Source organism: Pseudonaja textilis, chromosome 9, assembly GCF_049901715.1.
Source record: "Pseudonaja textilis isolate UNSWEBS1 chromosome 9, rPseTex1.2, whole genome shotgun sequence".
NCBI lineage: Eukaryota > Metazoa > Chordata > Lepidosauria > Squamata > Elapidae > Pseudonaja > Pseudonaja textilis.
In genome coordinates, this window is record NC_141998.1 from 26594410 (window position 1) to 26618908 (window position 24499).

At 50.8% G+C, this 24499-nt stretch overlaps 1 protein-coding gene across 7 annotated transcripts in view; it reads right to left on the bottom strand.

Annotated features, from left to right (window-relative positions):
* Window positions 1-24499, bottom strand: part of CADM1 (cell adhesion molecule 1) — a 192736-nt gene that overhangs the window by 17183 nt on the left and 151054 nt on the right. For 3 of the 7 annotated variants that reach the window (XM_026709005.2, XM_087938688.1, XM_087938693.1), the window contains exons 6-9: window positions 19361-19460; window positions 17447-17619; window positions 13006-13089; window positions 3727-3759 (exon numbers count right to left, since the gene is read on the bottom strand). In XM_026709005.2, the coding sequence (XP_026564790.2) occupies window positions 3727-3759; window positions 13006-13089; window positions 17447-17619; window positions 19361-19460 (390 nt within the window). The remainder of the gene's footprint in view (window positions 1-3726; window positions 3760-13005; window positions 13090-17446; window positions 17620-19360; window positions 19461-24499) is intronic. The other 4 variants (XM_087938689.1, XM_087938691.1, XM_087938690.1 and 1 more) reach the window with 3 other exon arrangements.

The window sequence follows — 24499 nt, forward strand, 5'->3', positions numbered from 1 at the left end:
TGAAGTCCACAAGCCTTAAAGTTGCCAAGGTTGGAAACCCCTGTGCTAGAACACGAAAATTTAAATGGAGTGAATCTATAGGCTATGGAGTTTAGGACAACTAGGAGAGGAGGAAGAAGTTTTGAGGGACGCCGGGTTCTCCTAAAGGCCACAATTAATAGGAGTAGTTGAGGGAGAGGATCACACAGCCCTCCAGCACCCCTAACAGGGTTTCTCCACTTTTATGGGGGAGTGGGGGGGCTGCACAGATGCTGCCTGCCTGGGTGGGGAGGGCTACACCTGGCCTCGCCACGGGGGAGTTCTCGAGAGCTCCGGGCGTATTTCCTCTCTTTGTCAAGGGTGTCATTGAAATGCAGATTGGGTTGTAAAAGGGCGCTCCAGTTCTCATTGCAGGCACTGAGAGGTCGCTGAGGATAAAGGGCCCCGGAGCACCGTGTGTGCGGAAGGGAGGAAAGCATTCCAGAGCGAGAACGGGTCCCTGGACCTTTCTGGGAATACTAAGTATGTTCTGGGAAGCAGCTGGATAAACAAGCCTTTCTCCTCGTTCAACCGATCTGGAGGAGTGAATAGGTCCAAAGACGAGGGAGAGTGAAGCGGAGAGGAGGGCTGGGAAGGGCAGAGGAGCCCGGAGCATGTTTGGGCCAGAGTTCTGGCGCAAGGAAGGCAGCCGGGAAAGGTCAGAGACACATACAGAAATCTGGAAGCATGGAGTCCTTGGCACCAGGGAGAGGAAAGAGTGTCAACTTGCTTTAAACTTGCCATGCATTGCTGTGGGTCAGCCCCGTGTCGTGAGAGAGGGCCTGGCAGGGGGGGCTGCAGTCCTGCATGCACAAACTCATCTCTTCTCTGGGACAGGTTCCCCTCAGAGGAAGGGAAGAAGTGGGAGGGAGGGAGGGAGGGAGGGGCAGGGCCAAGCAGCTTGCTCCCTTCCCGGCACCCTGGAGCAGGCGCCTTCTGGGGCTGCCCTCTAACCTGGGCTGCTTTGGGAGGAGTTCCCTGGGTTCCATGGGGGGTGGGGGGACCACGCCCATCATGCATTTCTCCCCATCCACAGACATGCTGATGCTGATTCGGGCGCTGGTCAGAACAGGATGGCCAACACGCACGAGAAACACCCGATCAACTCCAGACACACTCCGGCAATGCAAGCTTGGAAGGAGACGGCGAGGAGCTGAGGGTGGGGGTGGGGGTGGGGGGAAGAGCCACCTTGCTAAAGAGGGTCTCAAGGAATCCCCCTCCCCACCTTTGAAGGCAGAAAGCGCAGGGTGAGTAAGTTTGCAAATTGGAGAGGGAGGGAAGGTTGGCCAATGATACTCGGAAACGACTGACTGCACCTCAAAACAAAGGCAACCTTTTCTGCTCCCGTTCCTTGTATCCGATCTTTCTTTTCAAGGCAACAATTTGCTTCTCAGAGGCTTCCAAACAGAGCAAATGACTGCAAACCAACGTACTATTTAAAACCAACACAGGTGGTGTTTCTAGGATCCCTGCCATGGGACAGTTGGTGGCCCTGGTGGGGTAAAGGAGTCCCTGTGGATTTTACTCCGCCAGTCCTTGCCGGCTATGGGAGAGTGGTGTCCATCTCAATATCAAGGCCATTGAGCCAGCAGTGCCTGAAGACATTTCTGACAGTCACGTGGCCAGCATGACATCACAGCACACTGTGACCTTTCCACCAAAGTGGTACCTATTTATCTACTTGCATTTGCATGCTTTCAAACTGCTAGGTTGCAGGAGCTGGGGTGAGGATGGGAGCTCACCCCTTTGTGTGGCTCTCAGGTCTCAAACCTGGACTGCCAGCTTTCCAACCAACAAGCCCAGGATCTTAGCCATCGCACCATCTTTGGTGATCATGGATCCACCTATTTATTTATTAAATTTATATGCGGCCTATCTCACTATCCAGAATGATCCATGACACAGACTGAAAATCCCCATACTGAGATTTTTCAGGTCAGCGCCTCTCTAACTTGCTTTGTTTTATTCTGTTCTTTAACTTGATCTGAAATATTTCTTTGCCACTGCTGAAAAACTGAAGTTGGAAGACTCTTCTTTTGATGGTGGAAGCATAGAAATGGCCCCAGGGATCTGGTGCCCCGGCTTCTCAACTATTTTGTGTCTCACATTACAAGGCACCATCAAATGAGAGGCAATCACAATGGCACAATTTGTGCTGCTGTACATAATGGCAGCTCTTCAAAAAATAATGGCCTTTCTCTGGAAGAAGCAGCAGGCAGTTATTGGGCAAGCTAAAATAACTCCAAAAAAGAAATGGGCAATGAATCATCCCACTTTGTCCATAATACCGAGATGGTCACAAGAGAGAGTTGCAGACTCTGATAGAATTTTGCTTTCTGTTGAAAAAAACAGAAACTTTTTCAAACATTGGTTCAACAATAGAGAATTTGCTACTTTTCTGGATTTCCACTCAAACTGTCCGATGCAAACAACCTCTTATGAATAAGGGAAGTCGGTAACTTCATTGTCTAGCACCTATATTACAAGAACCCCACTGGGAAGGGCGAGACAAGGCTTCGTGGCTCTTGAGGGAGTTAAAAGTTTATGCTGCTTGTCCCTATGCAAGGACTCCAAGCTAGATCCTCGCTTGATCTCTCCTTCCAGCCTAGCTGGCAGTTTCCCAACCCAAAGCCAGGCTAGCTAATTGGAAAAGACTGCTTAAGACTCCTGGCAATCTTCATGAATTTTCAATCTTTCAACTGAATGATCACGGAATATGTATCTTTTCTGGTAAAATAAAATTGGGAACGAACATCATTTAGGAGAGCATAGCTTTGCTGTGGAACAAGGCTAAATTTCATGATTTCTAACAGCAAATGTACTACCCAGAGGAGTACAGCCACCCTCCTCCGACGAGCCACCTGTATTAAGGCAGCTTCTGACGAAGTCAACAATGAAATTCCACTGGACCAGCTGAGACACAAACTCCACCGAGTCTGATCAGGATTCTTAACCTGTACATACACAACCAATGTTCTCTTTTATTCTTCCCGACAGTTATTCTAATGAGCTGCCAAGCTAAGTGTCTCTTAAGACAGAAGGGGAGCATTTTTAGCCATAAATGCAGGAGGCCTATTTTAACTGAAGCACAGTCATCTTAATGAATTAAAGTCGTTTCTCCGGGATTTGTTTCACTCTGGCTAAGACCCCCCCAATATCCTCCCACTTGGAAAATTGACACTCGGGTGAGGAAGCTGCCCAAGATCGGAGCAGCAACTTTGGAAAGAGGAAGAGAGGCGTGAGGGAGCCCGCCTCACTCATCGGTCCTGAACCAGGGATGGCAGCCCATGTGGGAGCCAGCCTGCGGCTGAAAGGTTCAGGTTATGTCCCTGCCTGGGGGATATGGAAGTTTCACGCTTCTCTGGTGCACCTCAGGAAATCACCGAGACATGCAGGGAGGATATTAAAAATAAAAGTGGGGCCCTGATTCCTTTTCTGATGTATCCTGACGCTTCTGCGGGTGGAGGGAAGTGGCCGTGTGGAGTGCAATGGAACGCCTGCAGAAGAGGCCAACCTGGGCCCCTTTTCAGGCCTTAAGACCCAGGAGGGGGACTGAGACCAGCCCTTTGGGGAAGGTGGCTCTCCCCTGCCCCAATTTCCTCTCAGCCCCTCCCCGCTCCTCGCCCCCCCCCCCACCTTTTCTCCCAGGCTTGCCTCGCCCCCTCAGCTCAGCCCAGCAAAAAGAGAAAACAGGAATGCAATACCAACCGTGAACTGCCGGTTCTGTCGCCGCCGTTGTGTCTACACACGGGAACAGAGTTTGGAGGAAGGGAAGAAACAGGAGGTACAGCATGCAAAAAAGGGAAATGGAAAAAAAATGGAACAGATCATATATGAGAGCAAGCTTTCCAAGAACTTTGCGTGACGAGCAATCATAAAATGAAAGGCCAAAGCATTTGAAGTGAGTTGCGCTGTTTTAAGAGGCATGCCTTGCGCTTTTAAGCCGGGAGCCTAGAGGGGGAGGGGGGTGGGGAAGACCCCTGGGATGCCTGGCATCCAGAGGTTGGCAACAGTGCTGCTTTCTGGCGGGGGCGCATGCAAAGCTGAAGAGACCCCTGCTCCCCCCACCCACCCAGGGAAGCCGAAAGCAGCTCCAGATTGAGACAGGAGAGGTTGGGCGGGGGGGAGTCCTCTGAAGGCTTTGAACATTCAAACACTGCCTCTGCGGTGGGCTGGGCTCCTGGAGGGTCCACGGCCCCCGTCCCCTTCCCCAGACGCAGGAGGGGCAGGAAGGCCCCCATCGCTGCCTTCTGGCCGCTGGAAATCCCAGGCTGTGGCGGGAGAGGAGCTTTGCCTCCAGCAAGCCAGGCAGAGATGAGGGAGGGGGAGAGCAGGTGCCATCTTGGCAGAGGGGGAAGAGGGGGGGGTCCTTCAAAAACCAACCCCCCTCCGCTCTCCAACCTTTCGGCGTTTCCCGATTGCTGTGGTTGGCACAACGAAGCAGGGCCAGAGTTCTATGGGACAGGTCCATTTGGACACCAACACACACGTCCTTTTCCCAGAGTGGGTGTGGCCGAGCGGGAGACATTTTGGAGAGCCAGGCGGAAGAGGATCAGAGAATCGTGAGTGTCCCTTGGGGTGGCAAGATCACAATACAGTTCTTCGCAGGGGGCTTTGTTCTCCGGGGACCACCACCCCTGATACCCACCCTCCAGATAGTCCTGTAGCTTTGGGGGGGTTCAACCTAGCAACCCCAAAGGTTGCCTGGAGTTTGCTCTGCACCAGAGGGTTTGAAGAGTTACAGCTTACGCCGGAGGTAGTGCTGGCTTGGCCTGCCTTGTTGACTGGTCAGCCCATCCTTCTGCTCTCTGAAACCTGGTCCTAAAACATCACACAGAAGCCGGACATGGCACGGGCTGCTTCAATAGCACCAAACCACGACGGGGGTCTTCAGCAGCTTCTCTGCTCTCTCGGTGCGGCTCTGTTGGGTGACATTGTCTCCCGACACAATCCTAATCCCCTTGTGCAGAGACAAGGACCTGCTGAGGGACCCCCAGAGGCTTTCTCGAGTCAGCAGAGGCAATGTTGAAATGGAAAAAGCGGGTCTTCGTGCAATGTGCTGCAACACACAACTGAGCCTACCAACGACCTCTCACTTTGGAAAACGAGGAGGGCAGGGTGGCATTTCTCCACGGTCACCTTTCCGAGAGTGGGTTGGCCTTCCCGTGGGCTTCCCAGAGCCGGGCCAGGACAAAACACAAACCAATATCTGGACTACCCCAGTGCTGGTGGGGCAGGACCAGGAGGCATCATACTTACAGATGGAACCTTCTAATAGCTTTGATGTTGACAGAAGACCAGCTCTCCTGCCCAACTAAAGGAGGCATCTGGCCCAAAGTGACATGCCTGCAATTCACCGACAAACTGTCTGAGACTCCCTTCTGCCACAGACACCGTTTGGAAGGGTTCCAGGGTATCAGGAGATGTTCTTATGGAGGGAGCTCAAGCCAAGCCAGAGCAACAAAACTACCCCAGGGCAGTGCAAACAACACGGGAAGCTTGAGGTTGGCCCTCTCTTACCACCATGGCCTGGCCAAGGCGGCCTTCCTAGGAAGGGCACCCCGAGGGTTGTGTGCAGGTACGGATGGGCTGGGGGTCAAGACTGAGGGGTTGGCCCAGCTGAGTCACCTGAGCTGGGCCTTCTGTTCTGCAATTTGGAGGCGTCTCCGTAAGGAACCCCGTGTGCCCTCCTGGGGGCCTGCAGGAGACGCCAAACCCTGCAGGAATCAGGACCCCTGTCTGTGCGCTGGAGAAAGAGGATGGGTTAAGGAGCATGGCTCCATGCTCACAGTGCAGCAGCTCGCTTTTCCTGCCCAGGGACAGAGCAGGAGACAAAGAAGCAGAAGTGGGACAGAAAAGTTTCAAGCGGTTAAGGCGAACAAACACTCCAAGTCAAACAACATCATGTTGGCTGCAGCTGGAATGGCAAAGTTGCGATTAGATTGGGGGGCAGAGATGGATGAGCCACAGCGAGTCGATAAAAGGGGCCTCGGCCTCTCCGGGCAAGGCAGCCCCTCCTGCAGCCTTCCTACTTCAACACTGCCTCTGCCTGGCGAAAGAGGGAGAGGCGCTGAGGGAGAAACCCACATAAGGCACTTTCCGGCAACGCAAAGGCAACGCACCGCACAACGCAGGCCTCCTTCTGGAGCGTGAAACCCGGCACCCATTTCAGTCTTTGGAAAGAGCAGCAAGAAGCAGCTCGAATTCCAGAGTAACTGCTGGGACTCCCGCTAAGGGGGCGGGGGGGTTCTGCCTCCTCCACCCAACTATGCAGGACCAAAGTGGGAAATGCTAGAAGGGTCCGGGCCTTTCGGATCATTATTTTTAACAAGGTTGGGAAGAGGAAATCACTAACAAGCCCCCCCACCCCCGCCATTCCCCGCCCCACCCCTGAGACAGCTTAGCAATATTCATGGGGAACCGTGGAGCTGAACCTGCTTTGCGGCAGAGTTTGGTCTGTTCAGATGGCTTCTCTCCAACTTAAAATTGTTCACTGAATGTGACAGACTGAGGGTTTAAAAACTAATCCATAAAATTAGTCCACAGTCTCCCGCAGAATGGATTTTTTAAATGAAAATGAAAACCCAAGGACACATTTTTAAATACATGCCCTAAACGTTTGCGCAGGCAAAGCCTGGCCTCTGGAAATTGGGTAGAAGGAGTCGGAGGAGGCCTTGAAAAACGGCCTGGCCTTCGGTTGCCCTCCCCTGTTTTTACCCAGCAGCCCCAGGACAAGGCATTGGTCGGATCCCACAGTAGGCCCAGGATGATGGGCATGGGAGCACACAGCAGACACGGAGCCCAGTCTCCTCCCCAAGATCTGGGCCCAATGCCGCGGGAAGATCACCGTGACAGAACAAAATGACTTTCGGCGGAGATAACTCGGCTCGGATATGAACCTTACTGAATAATTCTGTACGCATTAAGTTTTATTTATCTTACTGGGTTTTGGATCTGAGGGTCTTGCAATATACCGTCGTTTTGTTTTGAACTGGGCAGTCCCCCTTCTAGGCACCTCACCCAAGATGGAAAATCTGGATCCCACCCAAGCATCTTAGAAGCAGAGCAAGGGTGTAACCTGGTTTCTGGGATTGTGAAGGGTGGTTGGAAACCTGCATTCCTAGTTTGCCTTTGTTCTGGGTTACGTTTCAGGGAAACGCAAGAACGGCTCAGTTCACACCAGAAGGTGGAAAGAAAAGAGCCGTGCAAGAGACGGAGAGAGGAAGAGGAAGAGGGATGGAGGCCAGCAGATCTGCAGTCCAAGTCACCCGAGCGTGTTGAGAGACCGGATGTTTTGTAAAAAATAATCAGGATCGGTTTAGGAATTTAGTGTGGCGCAGAAAATTATTATTATTATTATTATTTGAAGCACGGCAAGCACACAGGGGGCTGTGATTTAACGCTTCACCCTTCTCCGCTCTCCTCACCAGCTTCCTTCCCTAGCAAAATGGGAACTGTCTTGCATCAGCAAGAAACCACACCTCGGAAGGGCCGTTTAATCAAAGGTCTCCTGCATAAGCCCCCGTGCACTGAAGCCTTTTGCTCAGCTCTTTGTCTCCCCGCCTCCCGCCCAAAGTGCTAACGTGGATGTCAGGGCAATTTGCATTTGCTGTGCTAAGCAGGGCTTCCGGGGGATCTAGTTGGGCTCCCTTTTGCTGACGGAGCGCTGGAGGCCCCTGAAGGCAGAGGGCCTCCTTAGATACACGGGAGCATCTAGAACCACAGGCGGGTCAGGCCAACTGGGGTGCAGAAGAAGGAGAGCAGTGCTCAGTTGCGGCCAGCATGGAAGGGTTGGGTTTGGGGGGGCCTGTGCAGGCGCTGAAATGTGTGCTTTGGATGTGGGGGTCCCTACGCAGAAGGCGAAAGTGGACCAAGCTGGGCTTCTTCTGGGCAGGAGGAGCTTGGGAGCAGCTTTCTTGGAAAAGAACATGGGAGGCTGAGAGGGAAGGCAGAGAAGGGCTGGGAAGAGCCAGAGGCCGGTGCATGAGCTGCGCAAGGGAGAGAAGGAATGGCTTCTCCCACCAAAATCCCTCCAGATTTCTAAAACCTTCTGGGTTTTGCTTCTGATGGACTCTGTCTGACGCAAACTTTTCTTCTCGGGTGCAGCAGCCTGATTTCAGGTTGGACGTAAAACCTGCACACACCTCGGCGCAAGAAGACGAGACGCCGGCCGAGCTCAGTGGCAGAAACGTTGCCGCTTCGGGAGGGAGCCCCCCCCAAACCCCTCCCTTTTGATGTGGTTGCAAGGGAGGCTGGAAAGGTCAGGCAATCGCAGGGACCACGCTAAATTAACTTGACATTTTACCAGAGGCACAAGAAGCCAACGAAGAGAATAAATAACTGGGGAGAACTACATCTCCCCCCCCCTGCCCCCATCTGGGAAATGGTGCTGGAGACTTGGCTCCATTGTGCAGGACACAATAACAGGAAGTGATGTGCCTTATCCAAAGATCTGGGCTTGGTGGGGGAGGGGAGAGGGGCGGGCTGGTTGGTCGCTTCCTGGAGAGAACCCAGGACATGAAAAGGTAGTTCTTGGCTAACGACTGCAACTGGGACCGGATCTTTCGCTGTGGTTGTTAAGTGACCTCTACCCAAAATACAATTGCATTTTGCCCCAGCCGTTAAGTGAATCAGCATGCTTGTTTGCCCCTTTGGGATGATGGCCTGGACAACTGGGAGCCTGTGGAGTGAAAGGGGAAACCTCTGAGATCCCTCCTGTGGCAGAGCGGCCCCTGTGCAGCGCCTGAGAAAACCAGAGATTCAGCCTGACTGGAATGGGTGCAGGCGGGTTCCTACGGAGGTTTTCAGACAATACGCCTTTTGCTGAAAGGGGAGGGGGCTGCACGGGAAGGTAAGAGCAGCAGCAGACCTCCCAGCCTCTCAGGCAAGCGTTCTTCCCAGCGAGCCCTGCATAAAAGGTGGGTAATTATGCTAATTTCATTTGGAGAATGGTTTCCGTTATATAAACCTTCAGCACAAGAGAAGAAAATAGACTCCCGGAGTTTTATGCTGCCACTTAATCACCGGTGTTTGCCTGTGGAGGCTTTTAAGGCTAATGGGTGGCTCCGAGTTCCACAGAAATTCATTTCTGTAGCCATTTGACAGGAGATAATACACCCGAGCAAATTTAAGCAGGCCACCCACTCCCCAGAAGAAAAAAGAAAGAGGAGGTCAGGATTTGGTCCCCTCACCTTTCCACTGTTTGGAGAGAGAGAAAGAGAGAGAGAGAGAGAGAGAGAGACTAAGTTAAATTCCAGGCAGGTGATATCAAGGCTTCCCGATAAGATAAATACATACACAGTTTGTCTACTAAGGCACAGCAACGCGGCAAGATCCTATCCATCAAAAGAGGGGATCTGACAAAATGGCTCGAGTGGCGATCTCAGCTTAACTGCACCTCAGCGCCAGATGGTGTGTTGCAACAAGAGTGTTTTGGGGCTGGATGGAGGAAGGACGAAGACGGACAAATCCTTGAGATGGGAGCCACACGGGCCGAAGGCTAAGGGGCCTTTTGGGAGCGCTCACGGGGACATATTTTGGGGGGTGGGTGAGGGCTTAAAAGGGAATTCCGTGACCAATTACCAAGAGAAGAGAGAATTTGTAGCTCAGAGTTGAACTGTGGGGTCCTTGGTGCTCTCTGAGCTTGGTTGGTTTTTTTGCAGACGTTTCACGACCCAACTAGGGAACATCACCCGTTGTAAAAGTGGGATTTGCTTTCTTCTAACGTATAAATAGCTTGCCCTGTCAGTTGGTGGGGGCGATCTTGGTGGTTCCTTAACAGCCTAATCGAGGAACTCGCAAGAACAACCACCACCGCCGCCATCACCACCACCAACAGGCAAGCTGTGAGGTATCCCGAGAGAGTCAACCCCACTTCTTCTAGCCCTGAGATTGTTACCTAGTTGGGTAATGAAACAGTGGCAAGAAAACAACCAAGCTCAGAGAGCACAAAGGCCTCCAAACAATGAGGTGACCACAACTGGGCAGCGCAACTGGTCTCGTGCTCTCTTGTCTGTGTTGCCGGAACAGCCATGTCAAGTATCAGTTCCTAATCAACAGGATGGATTTGTATTTCCCTGCCTTTCCCCCTGCAGGCTCTCCAAATAGGTCTAGTGGGGAGAACGCAAAGGATGGGCCACCCTCCGGCTCCTTCATCCAGACCCTCCCACCGGCTCCTTGGGAACCACAGTCCCCGTTCCTCGGGAGTCTTCCAAGGTGGGAAAGGAAACTTGAGCCGGCGAGCAGGGACAGATCTTGGGAAAGGCATCGATGCGCATTCTGCAGAGCAGGAGTCTCCAACCTGGACAACTCGGTTGCTGGCTGAGGAATTCTGGGAGTTGAAGTCCACATGTTGTAAAGTTGCCAAGGTTGGAGAGCCCTGCTGTTCCAGAAAAGCTCCTCATCATTCTTCCAGCGGGAGGAAGGCCTCTTCCACGCTATTTAGAGAAGGCATCTTCCGAAGGGGAAAACAGGCTTCGTGATTCAGCAATAGTGCTTCCCACCAAGGACAAATTTATGCCGAACCAATTAGCTTAAACCCACTGAATTAATCTTTTCTTCCCCCTTGAGAGCCAAACCCCTGGGCATGCACACAAGCATCAAAGCCCAAGGGAACCTCCGAGAGGAGCCTGGATTCCGCAAAGATATGAAAGATGCCCAAATCACTCAACACAAAAGGGCCTATTCGTCTCATCTCTCTGGCTGCAGGTGACGCACGGCGGGAAGAGAAACATAAAAACAAGGAGGAGGAAGACCCCCCAACCCTCTACAAAGAAGATTAGCGTCTGTCAGCAGCAACCTGGCAACAAAATTAAGCGACATACCAGCTCAGGAGGCATCGAGCTTGGAAGGTGGGAGGGAAGGCCCATCTTCATCGCACGCAGAAAGGCAGAGGGGAAAATGTGGTAAAACTAACATCTTGGCACGGAAGAGGAATTTCAGGTGAGAAGCAAATAGAGCGGGTTAAAAAGTGGGGGGTATACCTCTCCTCTTACAGCCCATTTGGGAAAGAGGATTTTGGCTGGGGTCTGCAAAGCAACAGATCTTGAATCCCCCAAGTGACCCTTTCAGGAAACAGGCTGGGGTTGAGAGCACCACCGCTGGGAGGGCTCCTCAGTTTCTGGGATGACCAGGTTGGGACTCTGCTCTGGGATTGGGGGACACATCAAGGGAGTAGAGGGTCTGGCCCAAAGTAGGTTCCATGACATACTGAGTATGAGAAAGAGAGGCAGGGTCTGTCCAGTCCACGTTCTCCCCGGCCCCAACTGGCCCAAGAGGCCGGAGGTGGTCTTGAGTCAAACCTCTTGCTCTTCTCTGAGTGTAGCTGAATCCTTTTCCACTAAGTTCAACTCTTCCTGATCCCACCATTCCCCTTCTAAAAGCCCTGAGATTAGCACCCCTGATTTACTAGCCAACCCCAACCCACCTATCTTACTTTCTGAAACATCTGAGATTTTGCTTTCAGGAGTCAGTCCAAACGCCTGGCAAGTCTCACGGGTGGTCAACGGGACTGGAAAAGGGACCCATCTCCTCCTGCCACTCAGGGAGCCCAATGAAGAGCAACGAGCCAGGAATGAGAGCGACCGGCACACGGCAGGGCAGGGTCCTTGCGTTGCTTTCAGGAGGAGCACACGGAGGCTGCAGGCGTTCCCACACTGGCAATTTCTCCCAGTCATCAAATGAGCACCCCGAGACACCAAAAGGCATTAATTCAAATTAATGAAGCTCTTTTACATGGTCAGAGGTGATCGTGATGAGAGGAAGGCTGGCTTTATGGGGGGGCCCCTTGGCTTGCCCTCGATCTGCTCCTTGGAGGGGGTGAAGGTCACCTGGAATCGACAGCACTGAGCAACCCACCAAGTAGGCTAGGACTACGCAAGGGTGGAGATAAATAAGCCACACAAACGAGGACTTTCTCAAGGTACCGGCTTCCTTAAGAGCCTGGAAGGAGAAAATTGTAACGAGGCAAAACACTTGATGGTCAACACAAGAAAAAAAGGAGGGTTAAGGCACATGGAGAGGAAAGGTTTTGTTATTTCAGTAGACCCAACATTTCTGAGCCTCCTCAGAGAAAGCAGAGCCTGTGTGTTCTAGGAGAGGGATGAGAGCGTCACGACAGACGGACGGAAGGCCCAAGGCGGCCAGGTGAAGGAAGGTGGAAGTCACGCGGGCGGCTTCTGAAGTGGGAGGAGCACAATCTCGCCTCCCGTGCTGGGCTCGACCCACAAGTCCACTTCTGCCCAGGAGCCCAAGAGGGAAGAAGAAGTAGAAGAAGAAGAGAAACCCTGCAAAGAAGAGCCCGGCGGGGGGATGGACGGGCGAGGGAGGCAGGGTGTGGCTGCGCTCAGGTGACCAGCTGGAGCTGAGGCACCTGCCCTGGGAATGGCGGGTAGGCAGCGGCCAACGGGTGGCTCAGGGTGATGCGCGGGAAGGGCCAGGGAGGGACTTCGAGGTGCCGGGCGAAGGGGCGAGGCAGCAGCCATCTTGGGTGCAACGGGGCTGGCAGCTGCAGAGGACGAGGTAGTTGCATGGAAACCAAAAGTCAAATTAATTGTCCTTACGAAGGGCGACGCCTGCGGACCGGAGCTGAAAAGGAGAACCGGTTCTCTGTATTTTAAAGAAAGGAAAGCAGAACTCGGGTTGAGCCAAGTGGGTCCAACCTACTCATAGACTACAGTGCCCTAAAGAGCCCAGCCACGTTTGCCTCAGGCGCTGGGAAGGGTGGTCCAGGCGTAAAGGAGCCCCCTGCCAGGCCGACATCCCAAACCCTTTCGGGTCACCCAGGCGACGGGGTGGGGGGAAACAAACCACACCAAAATCAAAATCCGGAATAAACGGAATTGGAAAGAAGCCCCTTTCCCCTCTCTTCCATGGTCCCTCCCCCCCCTCCCCCTGTCCCCCCCCCCCACCGTCCCCCGGTCCCCCTGGTAGGTAAGGTACAGCAACACCTGTAGGCTTCGACCCATAGGGCTGGGGGAGGTACTGTACCTGTGGCGATGTTGGTGGTGGTGGTGATGAAGATGATGGTGGTGGGAAGTGTGGTGGTGGGAGGAGGGAGAGTTGTGGGAAGATCTAGATAAAAAAAACACATAAAGAAAGAAAAAGAAAACGGGGGGAAAAAGAGCAAATTAAAAAGAAATGAGCAGAACACAAAAATGGTCAACCAATCAGCAAAGAAGCCAAATAAAATGGTGATGGCGGTGAGCGGCTGGCCTCGGTCCGGCTGTTACGGGTGGAGGCCAGGAGGGGACGGACGATGACGTGGCTCTTGCTCGGCTTGGGGTGGGTGAGATCCAGCAGCTGTTAGCCCCCCTCCCCCCACCCAGGGTAGGGAGATTGGGGGTGGGGTGGGGGGGAGATGGAGAGGAGATGGAACACAAAAATTAGTCACAGATGCAAAACCGCGTGGGATGGCCCTCCTCCAGGACCCGCCAGAAACCCCCCCCACTGAGGCTGTGTGCCCCCCACCCCCCAGGAAGGAGGGCTGTGTGCCCCATTTAGGAAGCGTATTAAGCCGGCCTTGTTTTTGATTTCTTCGGCTGGTGCTCTGGCACCTGAAAAAGAGGGGCCACCCCCCCATCGCCGCTGGGTTCAGCAGCCCAAATACCAACACAAAATAAGTCTGCTCCCCCTTCCTCTTTGCTTTCTCCAGAGCAGTTAACTTCATTATTTCCCCACCACCCACCACCCCCATCAACCCATCCCAGCAGGATATAAAACTACTTCTAAGCCAGCAATAAATACAAAAGGGAACAAGAATGTCATGGCTGAATATCAAGTTGGATGCATGGAAGAGTTGAGTGAGATTTCTTTTAACATAAAGTCAATGTCTTTGGGACTTATAAATATTCATGCCCAGCCCAGGATCCGTGCATTTTTCACCCTCCAGTGGATGGAAATAAAGGGGGATTCCCCCCTTTTCCTTCCTGACCACAAAAGGGAAGAAAAGGCCCCTTGGTCTAGAAGCGGGTTGGCCTGTAAATGCCAGCCACCATCTCTCCTAAGGGCACCCAACCTTTGCCAAGAACGGGTGGCCTCTTGACTTCCTACCTTTTCCGAGTCCCTCTGGACGGAGGAGAGAAGGAAGGAGAGGGGGAGGAGACACTGGGGGAGGGGAGGGGGAAGAGAGGGGAAGCGCCACGTGTATCGCTGCCCAAACGATCAGACTGAATGGGTTAAGCACAACAGCCGACTTTGAACTTGGGAACGAATCGTCAGTAATGGAGCTTGAAACGGTTCGGAGGCTTTTGATTTCAAGTTTTATCTTAAGCCTGTCAAACTTCTCATCACTGACACATCTAGCCCTCTTTTATCTTCAAGAGAGCTCTTGGGTTTTCTAATTAATAAATCCAAACTCGCTTCACCTTTCTTGTGCGCTTGGCACAACTTCTTCAGGAGCGGGTAGGTATGGCCAGGAGACAGGGCTGCCGAGGGAGCGACGCTCGGCTGCCCAACCATCTGGAGATCCCTTCAGCGGGTGCCAGGCAAGAGACAGGCCTGTTGGGCACCAAATTAAAGGACTGGACCCTCTTTGAAGGCAATGAAAGCCGACCAAATCATTTTGTTCCTGCAGTCCAGTTTCAGAGCGGCTGCCCTGCTTGATCCGACGCCATCAACCAGCCTGCAGAGCAGTGGGACACACGGCACAGGTGGCCCCTCTTGTGTTGGGTCAAGAAAGAGGCCCCCTTGTCATCTATTTCCTCTACCTCTGTAAATCCAGCCCCCAGCCAAATGTGCCAAGATTCGTTTTGAGAAGGTGGCCACATTCGTCCAAAGCAAGATCTCCGAGCTCTGCTGCTGCTCCAGGTCAGCTGCTTCCCATAGAAACAACCTCGGGGTGGTTTATGGGGGAGGGTGAGTTTGGAAACCGCAGGGCTGCTACTGATTTCACTGGGATCTGTGCACCGGGACCAGATTCCCCGTCTCCGCCATGATGAAGGAGGCCACGATTTTCCAGAATGGAAAGGAGGCCAGGGAAAGGGCACCCTGGGGCTGAGTCACCGGCCTGTTGCCTCGCGCGTAAAAGGCCATAGGGACCATCCTTGTTTGGTGCACAAGGTTCTCTGCCGCCTTTCTCTTGTTTGGGGCCATTTTGATCCATGGTTTGACGCAGGGGATCATCAAGGAAATCATATCCTCTCGCGAGATTATCTGCAAAGGGGGATCCTCTTACGATTTCTTCCAGGAAAGGGGTGTTTGGAGAAACACCGCTTTTCCGACTCAAAAGGTAGTGAAATATATTTATTCCAGACAGCTGATCGAGCATAAGAAGGAGATCAAAGGGAAAAGGTACTGAGATGTCTTGAGGTCCAGGATCCCTGACTTCTCCACGCAAGAACGAAGCTGTCCAGCAGCAGCCAAGTTGGCTGGAAACTCTGGAGAACTCAACTTCCAGCCCCACGAAAAGCGCCAGTTTGGGGGGGCTGACCTGATCTGTCATTGCTTGGAGAGAGTAGGGATGCTGACTGTCCTTCAGATAAACCAGGCATGTCAGCTTCTGGCCAGCCGACCCTCAACCAGGAAGGGTTCTACTAAAAACCAAGCCAAGCAGGAGAAGATTTGGGTTCGGAGCTCAAGCTTGACTTCTAGTGCTGTTCTGCCATGTTTTAGACGCAGGCGAGCAGACCGGGAGGCTGTGGTGGAAATCTAAGCATGGCTTCATTCGGTTACCAATTCCTCTGGGATTCAACAACTGCTCTACCATTAGGCTTGCTTGCTTTTTCCAGAGGAACCACAGGAAGGAGAGCACCCGGTCAGCTCCTAGGAGAGGCATCAATTTGGGCAGGGAGGAAGATGATTCCATTTGCGTCTCAAAGAAGAGGGGCCCCCAATCCAACCTGTGCCTCTTCTTGATCTTCCTAGCCCAACCCGTGTTCACTCCTGAACACTGACTGTGGATCAGCCAATGGCCTTGGTTTCATTGGGAAAGTTAGAGGACACCCGTCAGGTCACTCATACAGGAAAAAGAGGGGGAATAAAATAAAATGGTAAAAGTTCCTCAAAGAAACCAGAGGCCTGACTAGGTCAAAATGCCGTCAGCTTTCCAAAACTAGCGAAGATGTCTACCTGTCCACACCTGGAGTTGGGTAACTTTTCTCTCTAAAGTGGCAACTTTACATTTCTCACCCATTTTCTATAAACGCACACTTATTCTGATTAGAGGCAATAATTAATGACTGACCCTAATGAGTCTGGGAGAAAAGGGCTCCGCACTTGGTTGGCTGATGATGGAAGCTTTCTACGGGCCCCGCAACAGGAACAACGAGGTTCCTGGGCTTGGAGCACAGAGGAAGCTTCCGTATGGATCCCTATAAAGAGGAATACTTGCAGGGAAGGCCACTGGGGGCCAGGGCAGGCATGGGGAGGGAAGAGTTCAAGTGGGGGGCGGCGGGAGGGGGGAATGGGTGGCGTGGAAGGATGCTTGTAATGCCTGCGCTCCATTACTGAAGCTTTCGCGTTTCCTGCTGAGCTGGCTCAGCCAACTAATTCCCTGGGTTTCCACTGTGGATATTTCACTGAACGGGACGTCCAACAACAACAGCCGCTGCCGTTCAGGGCTGCAGGGGCTGCTTTTATTTGGGGGCTCAGCCTGCCCTCTCTGGCACCGAGTGACCCACCAGGCTCTCAACAGGGTTGAACCCATTTGCAAGCAGATCCATGGTTCTGCTCAAGGGCTCGAGTTTATTGCTGCTGATGTCCGACGCGAAGGCCTGTTCAAAGGGAAGGAAATAATCTAGCGGCAAGTAGTGCAGTTGGAAGTGCAGTTTTCAGTCACAAAAGATTGACAGAATGGTGTGGTGTTCCCTTAGATTGTGCATTCTCAGCTGGTGACCTGAGGAGCATCAGTTCGAACATTAAAAAATAGAAATCCCTCCTGTTTTTCTTCACAGTTTATACCACGGGTCCCCAAACTTGGCCACTTTAAGACTTGTGGACTTCAACAGAATTCTGGGAGTTGAAGTCCACAGGCCTTAAAGTGGCCACATTTGGGGATCCCTGGTTTACACTTCAATAAAATAGGTTCGGAGACATGGCTGAACCCATCCTGCCAGGAGGGAATGAGCATCTACCACTTCCAGCCGAAGCCTTTTCCTTCTCGGTCTGGGACTGCTCCTTCCGCTAACAAGACCGTAAGGACAGGACTGCTCGGTGCAAAGGGAAGGTGACCCCAGAGTCAGGCAGAGGAAGGACGGAAGGAAGGGAGGAAGGAAGGAGGGAGGGAGGGAGGGAGGGAAGGAGAAGCTAACCGGCTTCATTCCAGTGATGCTGCCTTCACCGTACGCCATGCTGGGCCCGGGCCCAAGGAAGGCAGCTGACCCCAGCCAAAATGGCGGCTTATTTGCCGACACCATGCCCCCTCCCCCCCAAAGACCTCGGGAGCAATTCGGCATCAAGGCATCTGGAAGAAAGGCGTGCTGGTCTCACGTACCGTATACATAAAGCGTGTAATCAGAATAGGCCGTCCCCACTTGGTTGGAAGCCTCACAACGGTATGTGCCGTTATCGCTTTTGTTTAGGCTGTCAATGTGGAGGTTTGACCCCGACACCAAAACGTGCTGGGGCATCTCATCGTCGACTCTTAACCACGTCACATCAACAGGCCTGAGAAGAAGACCCAAAGAAGAACATTGTGAAAGAGCTTCCCGGGCCACATGGCTCCCCCATCCCTGCGAGCATAAACTCCAGCCCCAATGAGTCTGTCTGAGAAAAAGAGAGAGAGAGAGAGAGAGAGAGAGAGAAAGAAGGAAGGAAAGAAGAGAACAGGAAGGAAGGAAGGAAGAGAGAGAGAGATGGGTGGAGAAAACTCTCTCTGCACGGAGGAATCGGCTAATCATAAACAGAGAAGCATCCATGGGTGGGGGTGGGAGGTTGAAATGATTTCCCCGTCCCCGATCTGTCCAAGCCAGAAGCTGAGGATTTTCTTTCAAGTCAGACATAGCCCAACCACTACATAAATCAGTGATAAATCTTATGGCTTTCTGAATTACTCTGGGCACCTGGAATGTAATTGCCAAGATAGCAATCTATTTCTCTCTTATTCCTTCATAGGAAGAGTAAACATTAATGTTAAGCCACAATGTGTGATGGGTTCCACACAATGAATAAATTAGAATATATCACAGAGAACAAGGAAAGACAACACCGCAAAATACAATACTCAAAAATAAAACCCAGAAACATGCAACCAAGCCGAGCCAACAGGAGGGGGGGAAATAAATACATTTAAAGAAAAGGAAGGAAAAAGAAAGAGAGACGATGCCGAAAGACGTTACCTAGCAAAACGTGTCTCTTCTGTCCAACGCACCTTTCCTGTCCACTGAACAGAATCCCTGCGTGTCAGCCTTAGGCTGGAAGGCATGGTGGGAAATAGGGGGCTGACGTGTGTGTGTGTGTGTGTGTGTGTGTGTATGAGAGAGAGAGAGACCTCTAACTGAACAGACCCAACCAGGAAGGTGTCGATTGGAGCGGCCGGTCTCTTCACCTTGGCACCTTTAGGATGCGCACCCTTCAAGTCCAGGCATCTTGAAGGTGCAAAGGGTGCAAGGGTGCTGGATTAGAGTTATCTGTTCTGGTTAATTCATTTGAGAGACCGAAAAAAGGAAGGCTCAGATGCCAAAGGTGTGGGTTGTAAAGAATTAATAGTAAGTAAAACCCAGCCTGCAAAGAACCCTTTCCTTGCTCGAAATATTTGTCGTTTCGTCTGCACTAATGCTTTGCGAAAAGATTTCATCACACTCCTGCTCACAAATGGCTCTTAAGAGCCTGGATATAAAAAGCTACCGAAAAACTGCTATAATGCTTCAATTTTTGCAACAGCTTATTAGCACCTTCCATTTAGGGATTTGGGGGCTTAGGGAAATGAAAACCTGACAAATAGGAAGTACTTAGCCCGGGTGAGAAGGGATCTTTGCTCTCCTATAATTCCGTCCGTACTGCGTTCAACTAGGAGGCCTCTCCCAGTCCTTCTGCTTAGTTCACACCTGCAGCCCAACAGAGGGTCCAGGGACGTCCTCTGGTGGCATCGCCTCTTTCTGGAGACCACACGGAGGAGCCCCTTTCTCTACTCTAGAATGACTGGAGGCCACCAGGTGCCTCAAGAGGGATGGTGGACGGCACCTGCTCCCGCAGAGGCCACCCTGGTGCCTCCTCCACTGCCTGAGGGCCACAAAGAGGACGAGGAGCGGGACAGGGAAGGTGCCGAGAGACACGGGGGGGGGGGGGTCGAAAGGGGGGCGGCCGCCACAGGGCTGGCAAGCCAGAAGGGAGGTTTTGCCACACAGCAACTCACGAGAGGCCCTGCTCTGTCGCAGCGAGCCAACCCCCGTGTGAGAGCCTCACTTACTCTGGTTTCCCTTTGACTTGGCAGAGGAGTTCGAGTAGGTCTCCTTCCCTTGTGAGCGGCTGCGGAGGAGAATTCTGCAAAACTTGTACTTCAGGCTTATCTGCACATCAAAGACACAACACAGACAATGAAAAAGAGAGGAAAAAAAATAAGAATGAATGAACGAATGAATGAATGAATCACCCCCTTACAAAAAGACACCAGGCAAATGGCTCATTTGGTTATTTCTTTAAAAAGACAGGTCCTGCAGAAGAAAATGGTCCAGGGCTTCCCGGCTGGTTGGACCTTTTGATCTGTAAATTATCCTGGCGTTTCCCCCAAATTAAGTTGACTAATAAGCTCCAAACCTAACATGTTGATAAGAAACCTGCACGCCAAGGCAGTGGCTCCCCCTGGTTCTTGCAAAAAGAAATTTTGTTAAATTGAAGTTTAATCTCCGAACTCATTTGAGCTAAAGGAAACTCATTTGCCTTCACGCTATGGTGAAACGGCAGATTTGCGGTGTTCAGAACTGATACCTTTTATCATGCATCATATTTTATGGGCTGGCAATCCTTTGTGAGGTGGCAAATTAATAGGCCGGGCTCTAGTGGGGGCATTTGACGAAAAGGAGTAGGCCGAGCCATGCACTGGTTTCTCCAAGAGCCAAGGAGATTCTCAAATGCCCACAAAGCCACCAGGGGAGGAAAGCATTTCACACCCAGGGAGAGATTTTGGGAATCCTTTGGAAAGACCCTGTAGGAGAAGAGCAGTTACCGAGAAGGTTGCCCTAAACCACAACCATGGCACAGACACAGTACCCAATGTTGCCTTCAGGGCAAGACCATCTCTTCCTTGCCACGGACATTTGGGGCCAAACCAGTAGGAGGAGTCAAGCAGGGAATAAGTCTGGAATCCTTGTGTAGGCACAAAAGGGTAACAGACTCCCCTTGAATGCCAATGAACCTTATCCAGTGTGGCTGGGTGCAAAACCCCAGACTGGGAGGATTCCTGTGTTAGAGGCATGAACAATAACGTGGCTAATTGAACTCTTCGCATGTGGATCTGGCTGTTCACACCTGACAGCGCCTGCTGTAATTTTAGGAATGGCCAATAATAAAGAAACATGTTAGATTCTGGTTATCCCCCCACAACCAACAAATCCTGGGATACAAGCAAGGTTAGGAATAGACACGTACGGATTAAAAGACAAACACAAGACGTTCACAATTAAATGCAAAACACTTTTAGCAACCACGTTTCCTGTCCCGGCGAGAGCGTCAGCGAAGGTGGACCCCTTTGCAAAACCTAAAGGCCGAGAGTTGGAGCTGATCCTGGCCCTTTACTTGATCAGATAAGGAGCCTTCGACTCAATCCTCGTAATGAGAGCACGATACAAAGGAGCACTGTAAGTAACAGTCAACACCACGACTGAGTTATAACCAAGGGTAAGGTTTCCAATTATCCTATAAGAAAATAGCTTGATAAGGTGTCTGAGGTATCACAGTTTGCAAATTCTATAGTATGACACACGCAAGATTGAAAAAAAGCTGGAGGAGAGGAGAACGTGCTACACCTTAAAAGAGTCACACATTTAATACCGTATCAACATCTTGTGCCACAAAACTCATCTTTTTCTGTAACAGACTCACACAGCCCGCCCCTGCCCCCAGTCAGTGGTTATAATTTGAAAACGCTAGGATGGAATTGACGGTATCGTTTAAGACAGATAAGTAAAAAGTAACACAACTGTAATGCAAAGCAGGCACGCAATGCACACGCACCAATAGGACACAACCCCCAGCTTTTCCAGCAGCAAGGAGGCGGCTGTTCTTTTGACACTATTGGAAGGCAAGTGTTGGACTCCACTGATGCAACTACACAAAGTTGTGCGACAATCTCCAGGTCAGAATGAGAGATGAGGAAAGTATCTGGACCTCTCATCCTAAGATAACCTGAAAGTCTGAAATTCTGAAATTCCCGTCAACCCCACTTCCCTTTTCACCTGGGACCCAGAGTCTTCCCTTGGCCCCATTGCAAGTCACACACACACACACAAACATACACACACACAAACACACACACACAGAGAGAGAGAAAGACTTGGAAAGAAGGAGAACCCAGGAGTAGCTCTGAAATACCCAAGGATCACCTTGTTCTGTTCAAGAAAAATAGGCTTTGATACACTTGGATTGAGAAAGAAAGTCAATTTTTAAGAAAACCCTAAAACTGAGGGAGGAAGAAAGCAAATTGGAGTAAATGACTCTTTAGACATTTGTGGGAAAAAGGAAGGGAATCAATTAAATAGAGATCAGCTAGGACAGAGTTTCACGGATAAGAAAAGAAAACTGTGGGAGATCCACGCTGGTTTAATGAGCGATCAGTTCTCCCCCAAAACAAGAAAGACTGAGAAGGAAACCAGAGAGAAATCAGAAATAAAAGGCACCAGGAGGAGAGGAACAGGATCTTAAACCGGACATGAAAAGCAGAAAGGCAACTAGCAAAGGAGAAAAAAAACAAAAAACAGAGAGGCATGATTATTGTTGCACACTGAGTATCTAGAAACAAGGGATTGAAAGTGGGAAAAGGAAAAATTGGATAAAGCTATTTTAACAGACAAGAATGAAATAAGGGAAGAGGGGCTACTATAGACAGGGTTAATGGGAATAGCATAGTTTGGCATAGCTTATTAACAGAAAAAATGGGTCAAGATGCAATTAATAATAAAAAAACAAAGAGCAGAAACATAATTTAAATAGTAGCCATACTGCATTGTTGACTGACATTGGGCTATCTTAACCACTCGGCGTCTGTGGATAACAGCAAGTATAAATTTAGCAAACCTAATAGATCAATAGTTTTGATTTTGAGATTAAAAGCACACACATTCTACATAATAGAAGAGCAGGAAGGGACGCATCAGAGGGAGGGTGACAAGACATCCTGTCCCTGAAAGGTTGGTTGGTTGGTTTTTACAAAAGTGTAGGATCAATAGCAACAAAATCAAAGTTTTCTTTTTTTAAAAAAAGAACATGGACTAGAGATAGTAAAGATGAAGCCAGCCTCCTCCTCCTCCTCCTCCTGCTGCAATAACAGAATTTTTAGCAAGAAAGGAAATCAGAAACTGAAGAATCTCCCAGGATGAAAGGCAGACCACGGAGGAACTCAGAGCTGTAAAAAAAAAGGGGGCTCATGAAAAGCACAGTCAACAACTGGAGGATACAGCAAGCAAAACTGAGCACCAGTGCCATCTTTGCATAAGAGAAAATCAGTTTGAGTAATACAAGTCACAGAACAAAAGAGTTGCGGCGTTAGAAAAGATTTCAAGCATCCTCTGGTCCAGTGGTGGGATTCCAATGGTTTTACTGCCGGTTCTGTGGCTTGGCGGGCTTGGTGGGCGTGGCAGGGGAAGGAGACTGTAAAATCTCCAGCCAGAGGTGGGATTTGCCGGTTCTCCAAACTACTCGAAATTTCCGCTACCGGCTCTCCAGAACTGGTCAGAACCTGCTGAATGCCACCTCTGCTGTGGTCCGACCTCTGCAACATGGAAGGAAACCAAGTCAACCGTCCATGGCGTCCAACCTCTTCTTTGAAAAGCCTCCAGAGACGGAGGATCCAAAACCTCCGTAGAGAAACACTTCAATTATTGCACAGACCTTGCTGACAAGAATATGTTCATTAGAGTTAAATGCAACCCAGGTAACTGTCATTTGCACTCATTGTCTCTGGTCTTGCTTTTGTAACAGCGAAAAATAACTCCTCACTCTCCCTTCCCTTTGGCCTCCTCATGCCACCCCGAGGACACCCCTGTAGGCCTCTCTTCTCCAGGACAAACCTCTGCTGCAGGGCCCTCAGCCTTCCTCGCGGGCCACGTCCGCCAGTCCTTGACTCCCTGGTTGCATTCAGGCAGTCAGGCACGGAGCCACATTAATGCTGTGCCATCCAAACCAGACTGTAGCAGCCTGTCAATGAGAATGTCATGTGGAAACTTTGCTGATATTGAGGTAGATTATCCCACTGCCTTCCCCCCTTTTTCCAATAAAGTAGCTCCCTTGTCAAAGGAGGAGACAGGATTTGTCTCACATGACCTGTTTTTCACAAAGCCTTGCTGACTCTCAGCAATAATGGCATTAACTTCAAGATGCTTACAAATGGCCTGCTTTATTGTTTGCGCTAACATCTTTCTAGCTATTGATGTTAAGTTCACTGGTTGATAATTACAGGGTTTTCTTTCTTTCTTGAAGAGGGGGTTGCGTTGGCTCTTTGCCCAACTGTCTGGCGCATCCCAATTCTCCAGGTTTCCTCAAAGTTTAACAGACAGAGGTCCTAAAAGCTCCTCGGTATTCCGGGGTATATTTCAACAGGGCTTGGAGGAATACTGTTTCCTAGTATGATTTGATTGCTTGTTGTACCCTATGACTATCATTAAGTGTTGTACCTGATGATTCTTGACTCTTGACGAGTGGTATCTTTTCTTTTATGGACACTGAGAGCACTTGCACCGAGACAAATTCCTTGTGTGTCCAATCACACTTGGTCAATAAAAAGAATTCTAATTCTAATTCTAAACATTGACCTATTCAAAAAGATCAAGGCTCAGCATGATCCCATGTCTTTGGATCTCTAGTAGTTTTTGATCAAATGCACAAGGCTACATCTTCCACTGGGACTGGGGTGCTCCAAGCTCATGTGGGCTCCCTTGTGGTTGGGACATGGAACAAGCCCAATAACTAGAAAGTATCTCCCCATCTAGCAAATCAGCTTCCCACAATGAAGGAACTTCTGTCCCCACCCAGAGATGGTCACTTGACCTCACTTGGGCTTCCCAACTAGGCTCCAATGAATTAACCTATTTCTCTTGTTAGGGTCTGAGAACCAGGCGGCTATTTTTCAGTGGGATGGAATTGACACACCTAAGCAGCTTCGTCAGGAAACAGAAGAACCCCAAATGAGATGCCCCCCCACAACTGGAAACATCTGGGAGAACATCCATGGCCAAGTACCCTTGTATGAGCAGATGGCGTGTTTTACAACTCATACCCTTGCTTGCAAGTGTCACCCCACACAGAAGGTCAGTACACGTCCTCTGAAATCAGGGCGAAGACTGCAATGTTTATTTCCAGGGACCTCTGGAAATTCAGCCAACCTACCTTTCTGGGC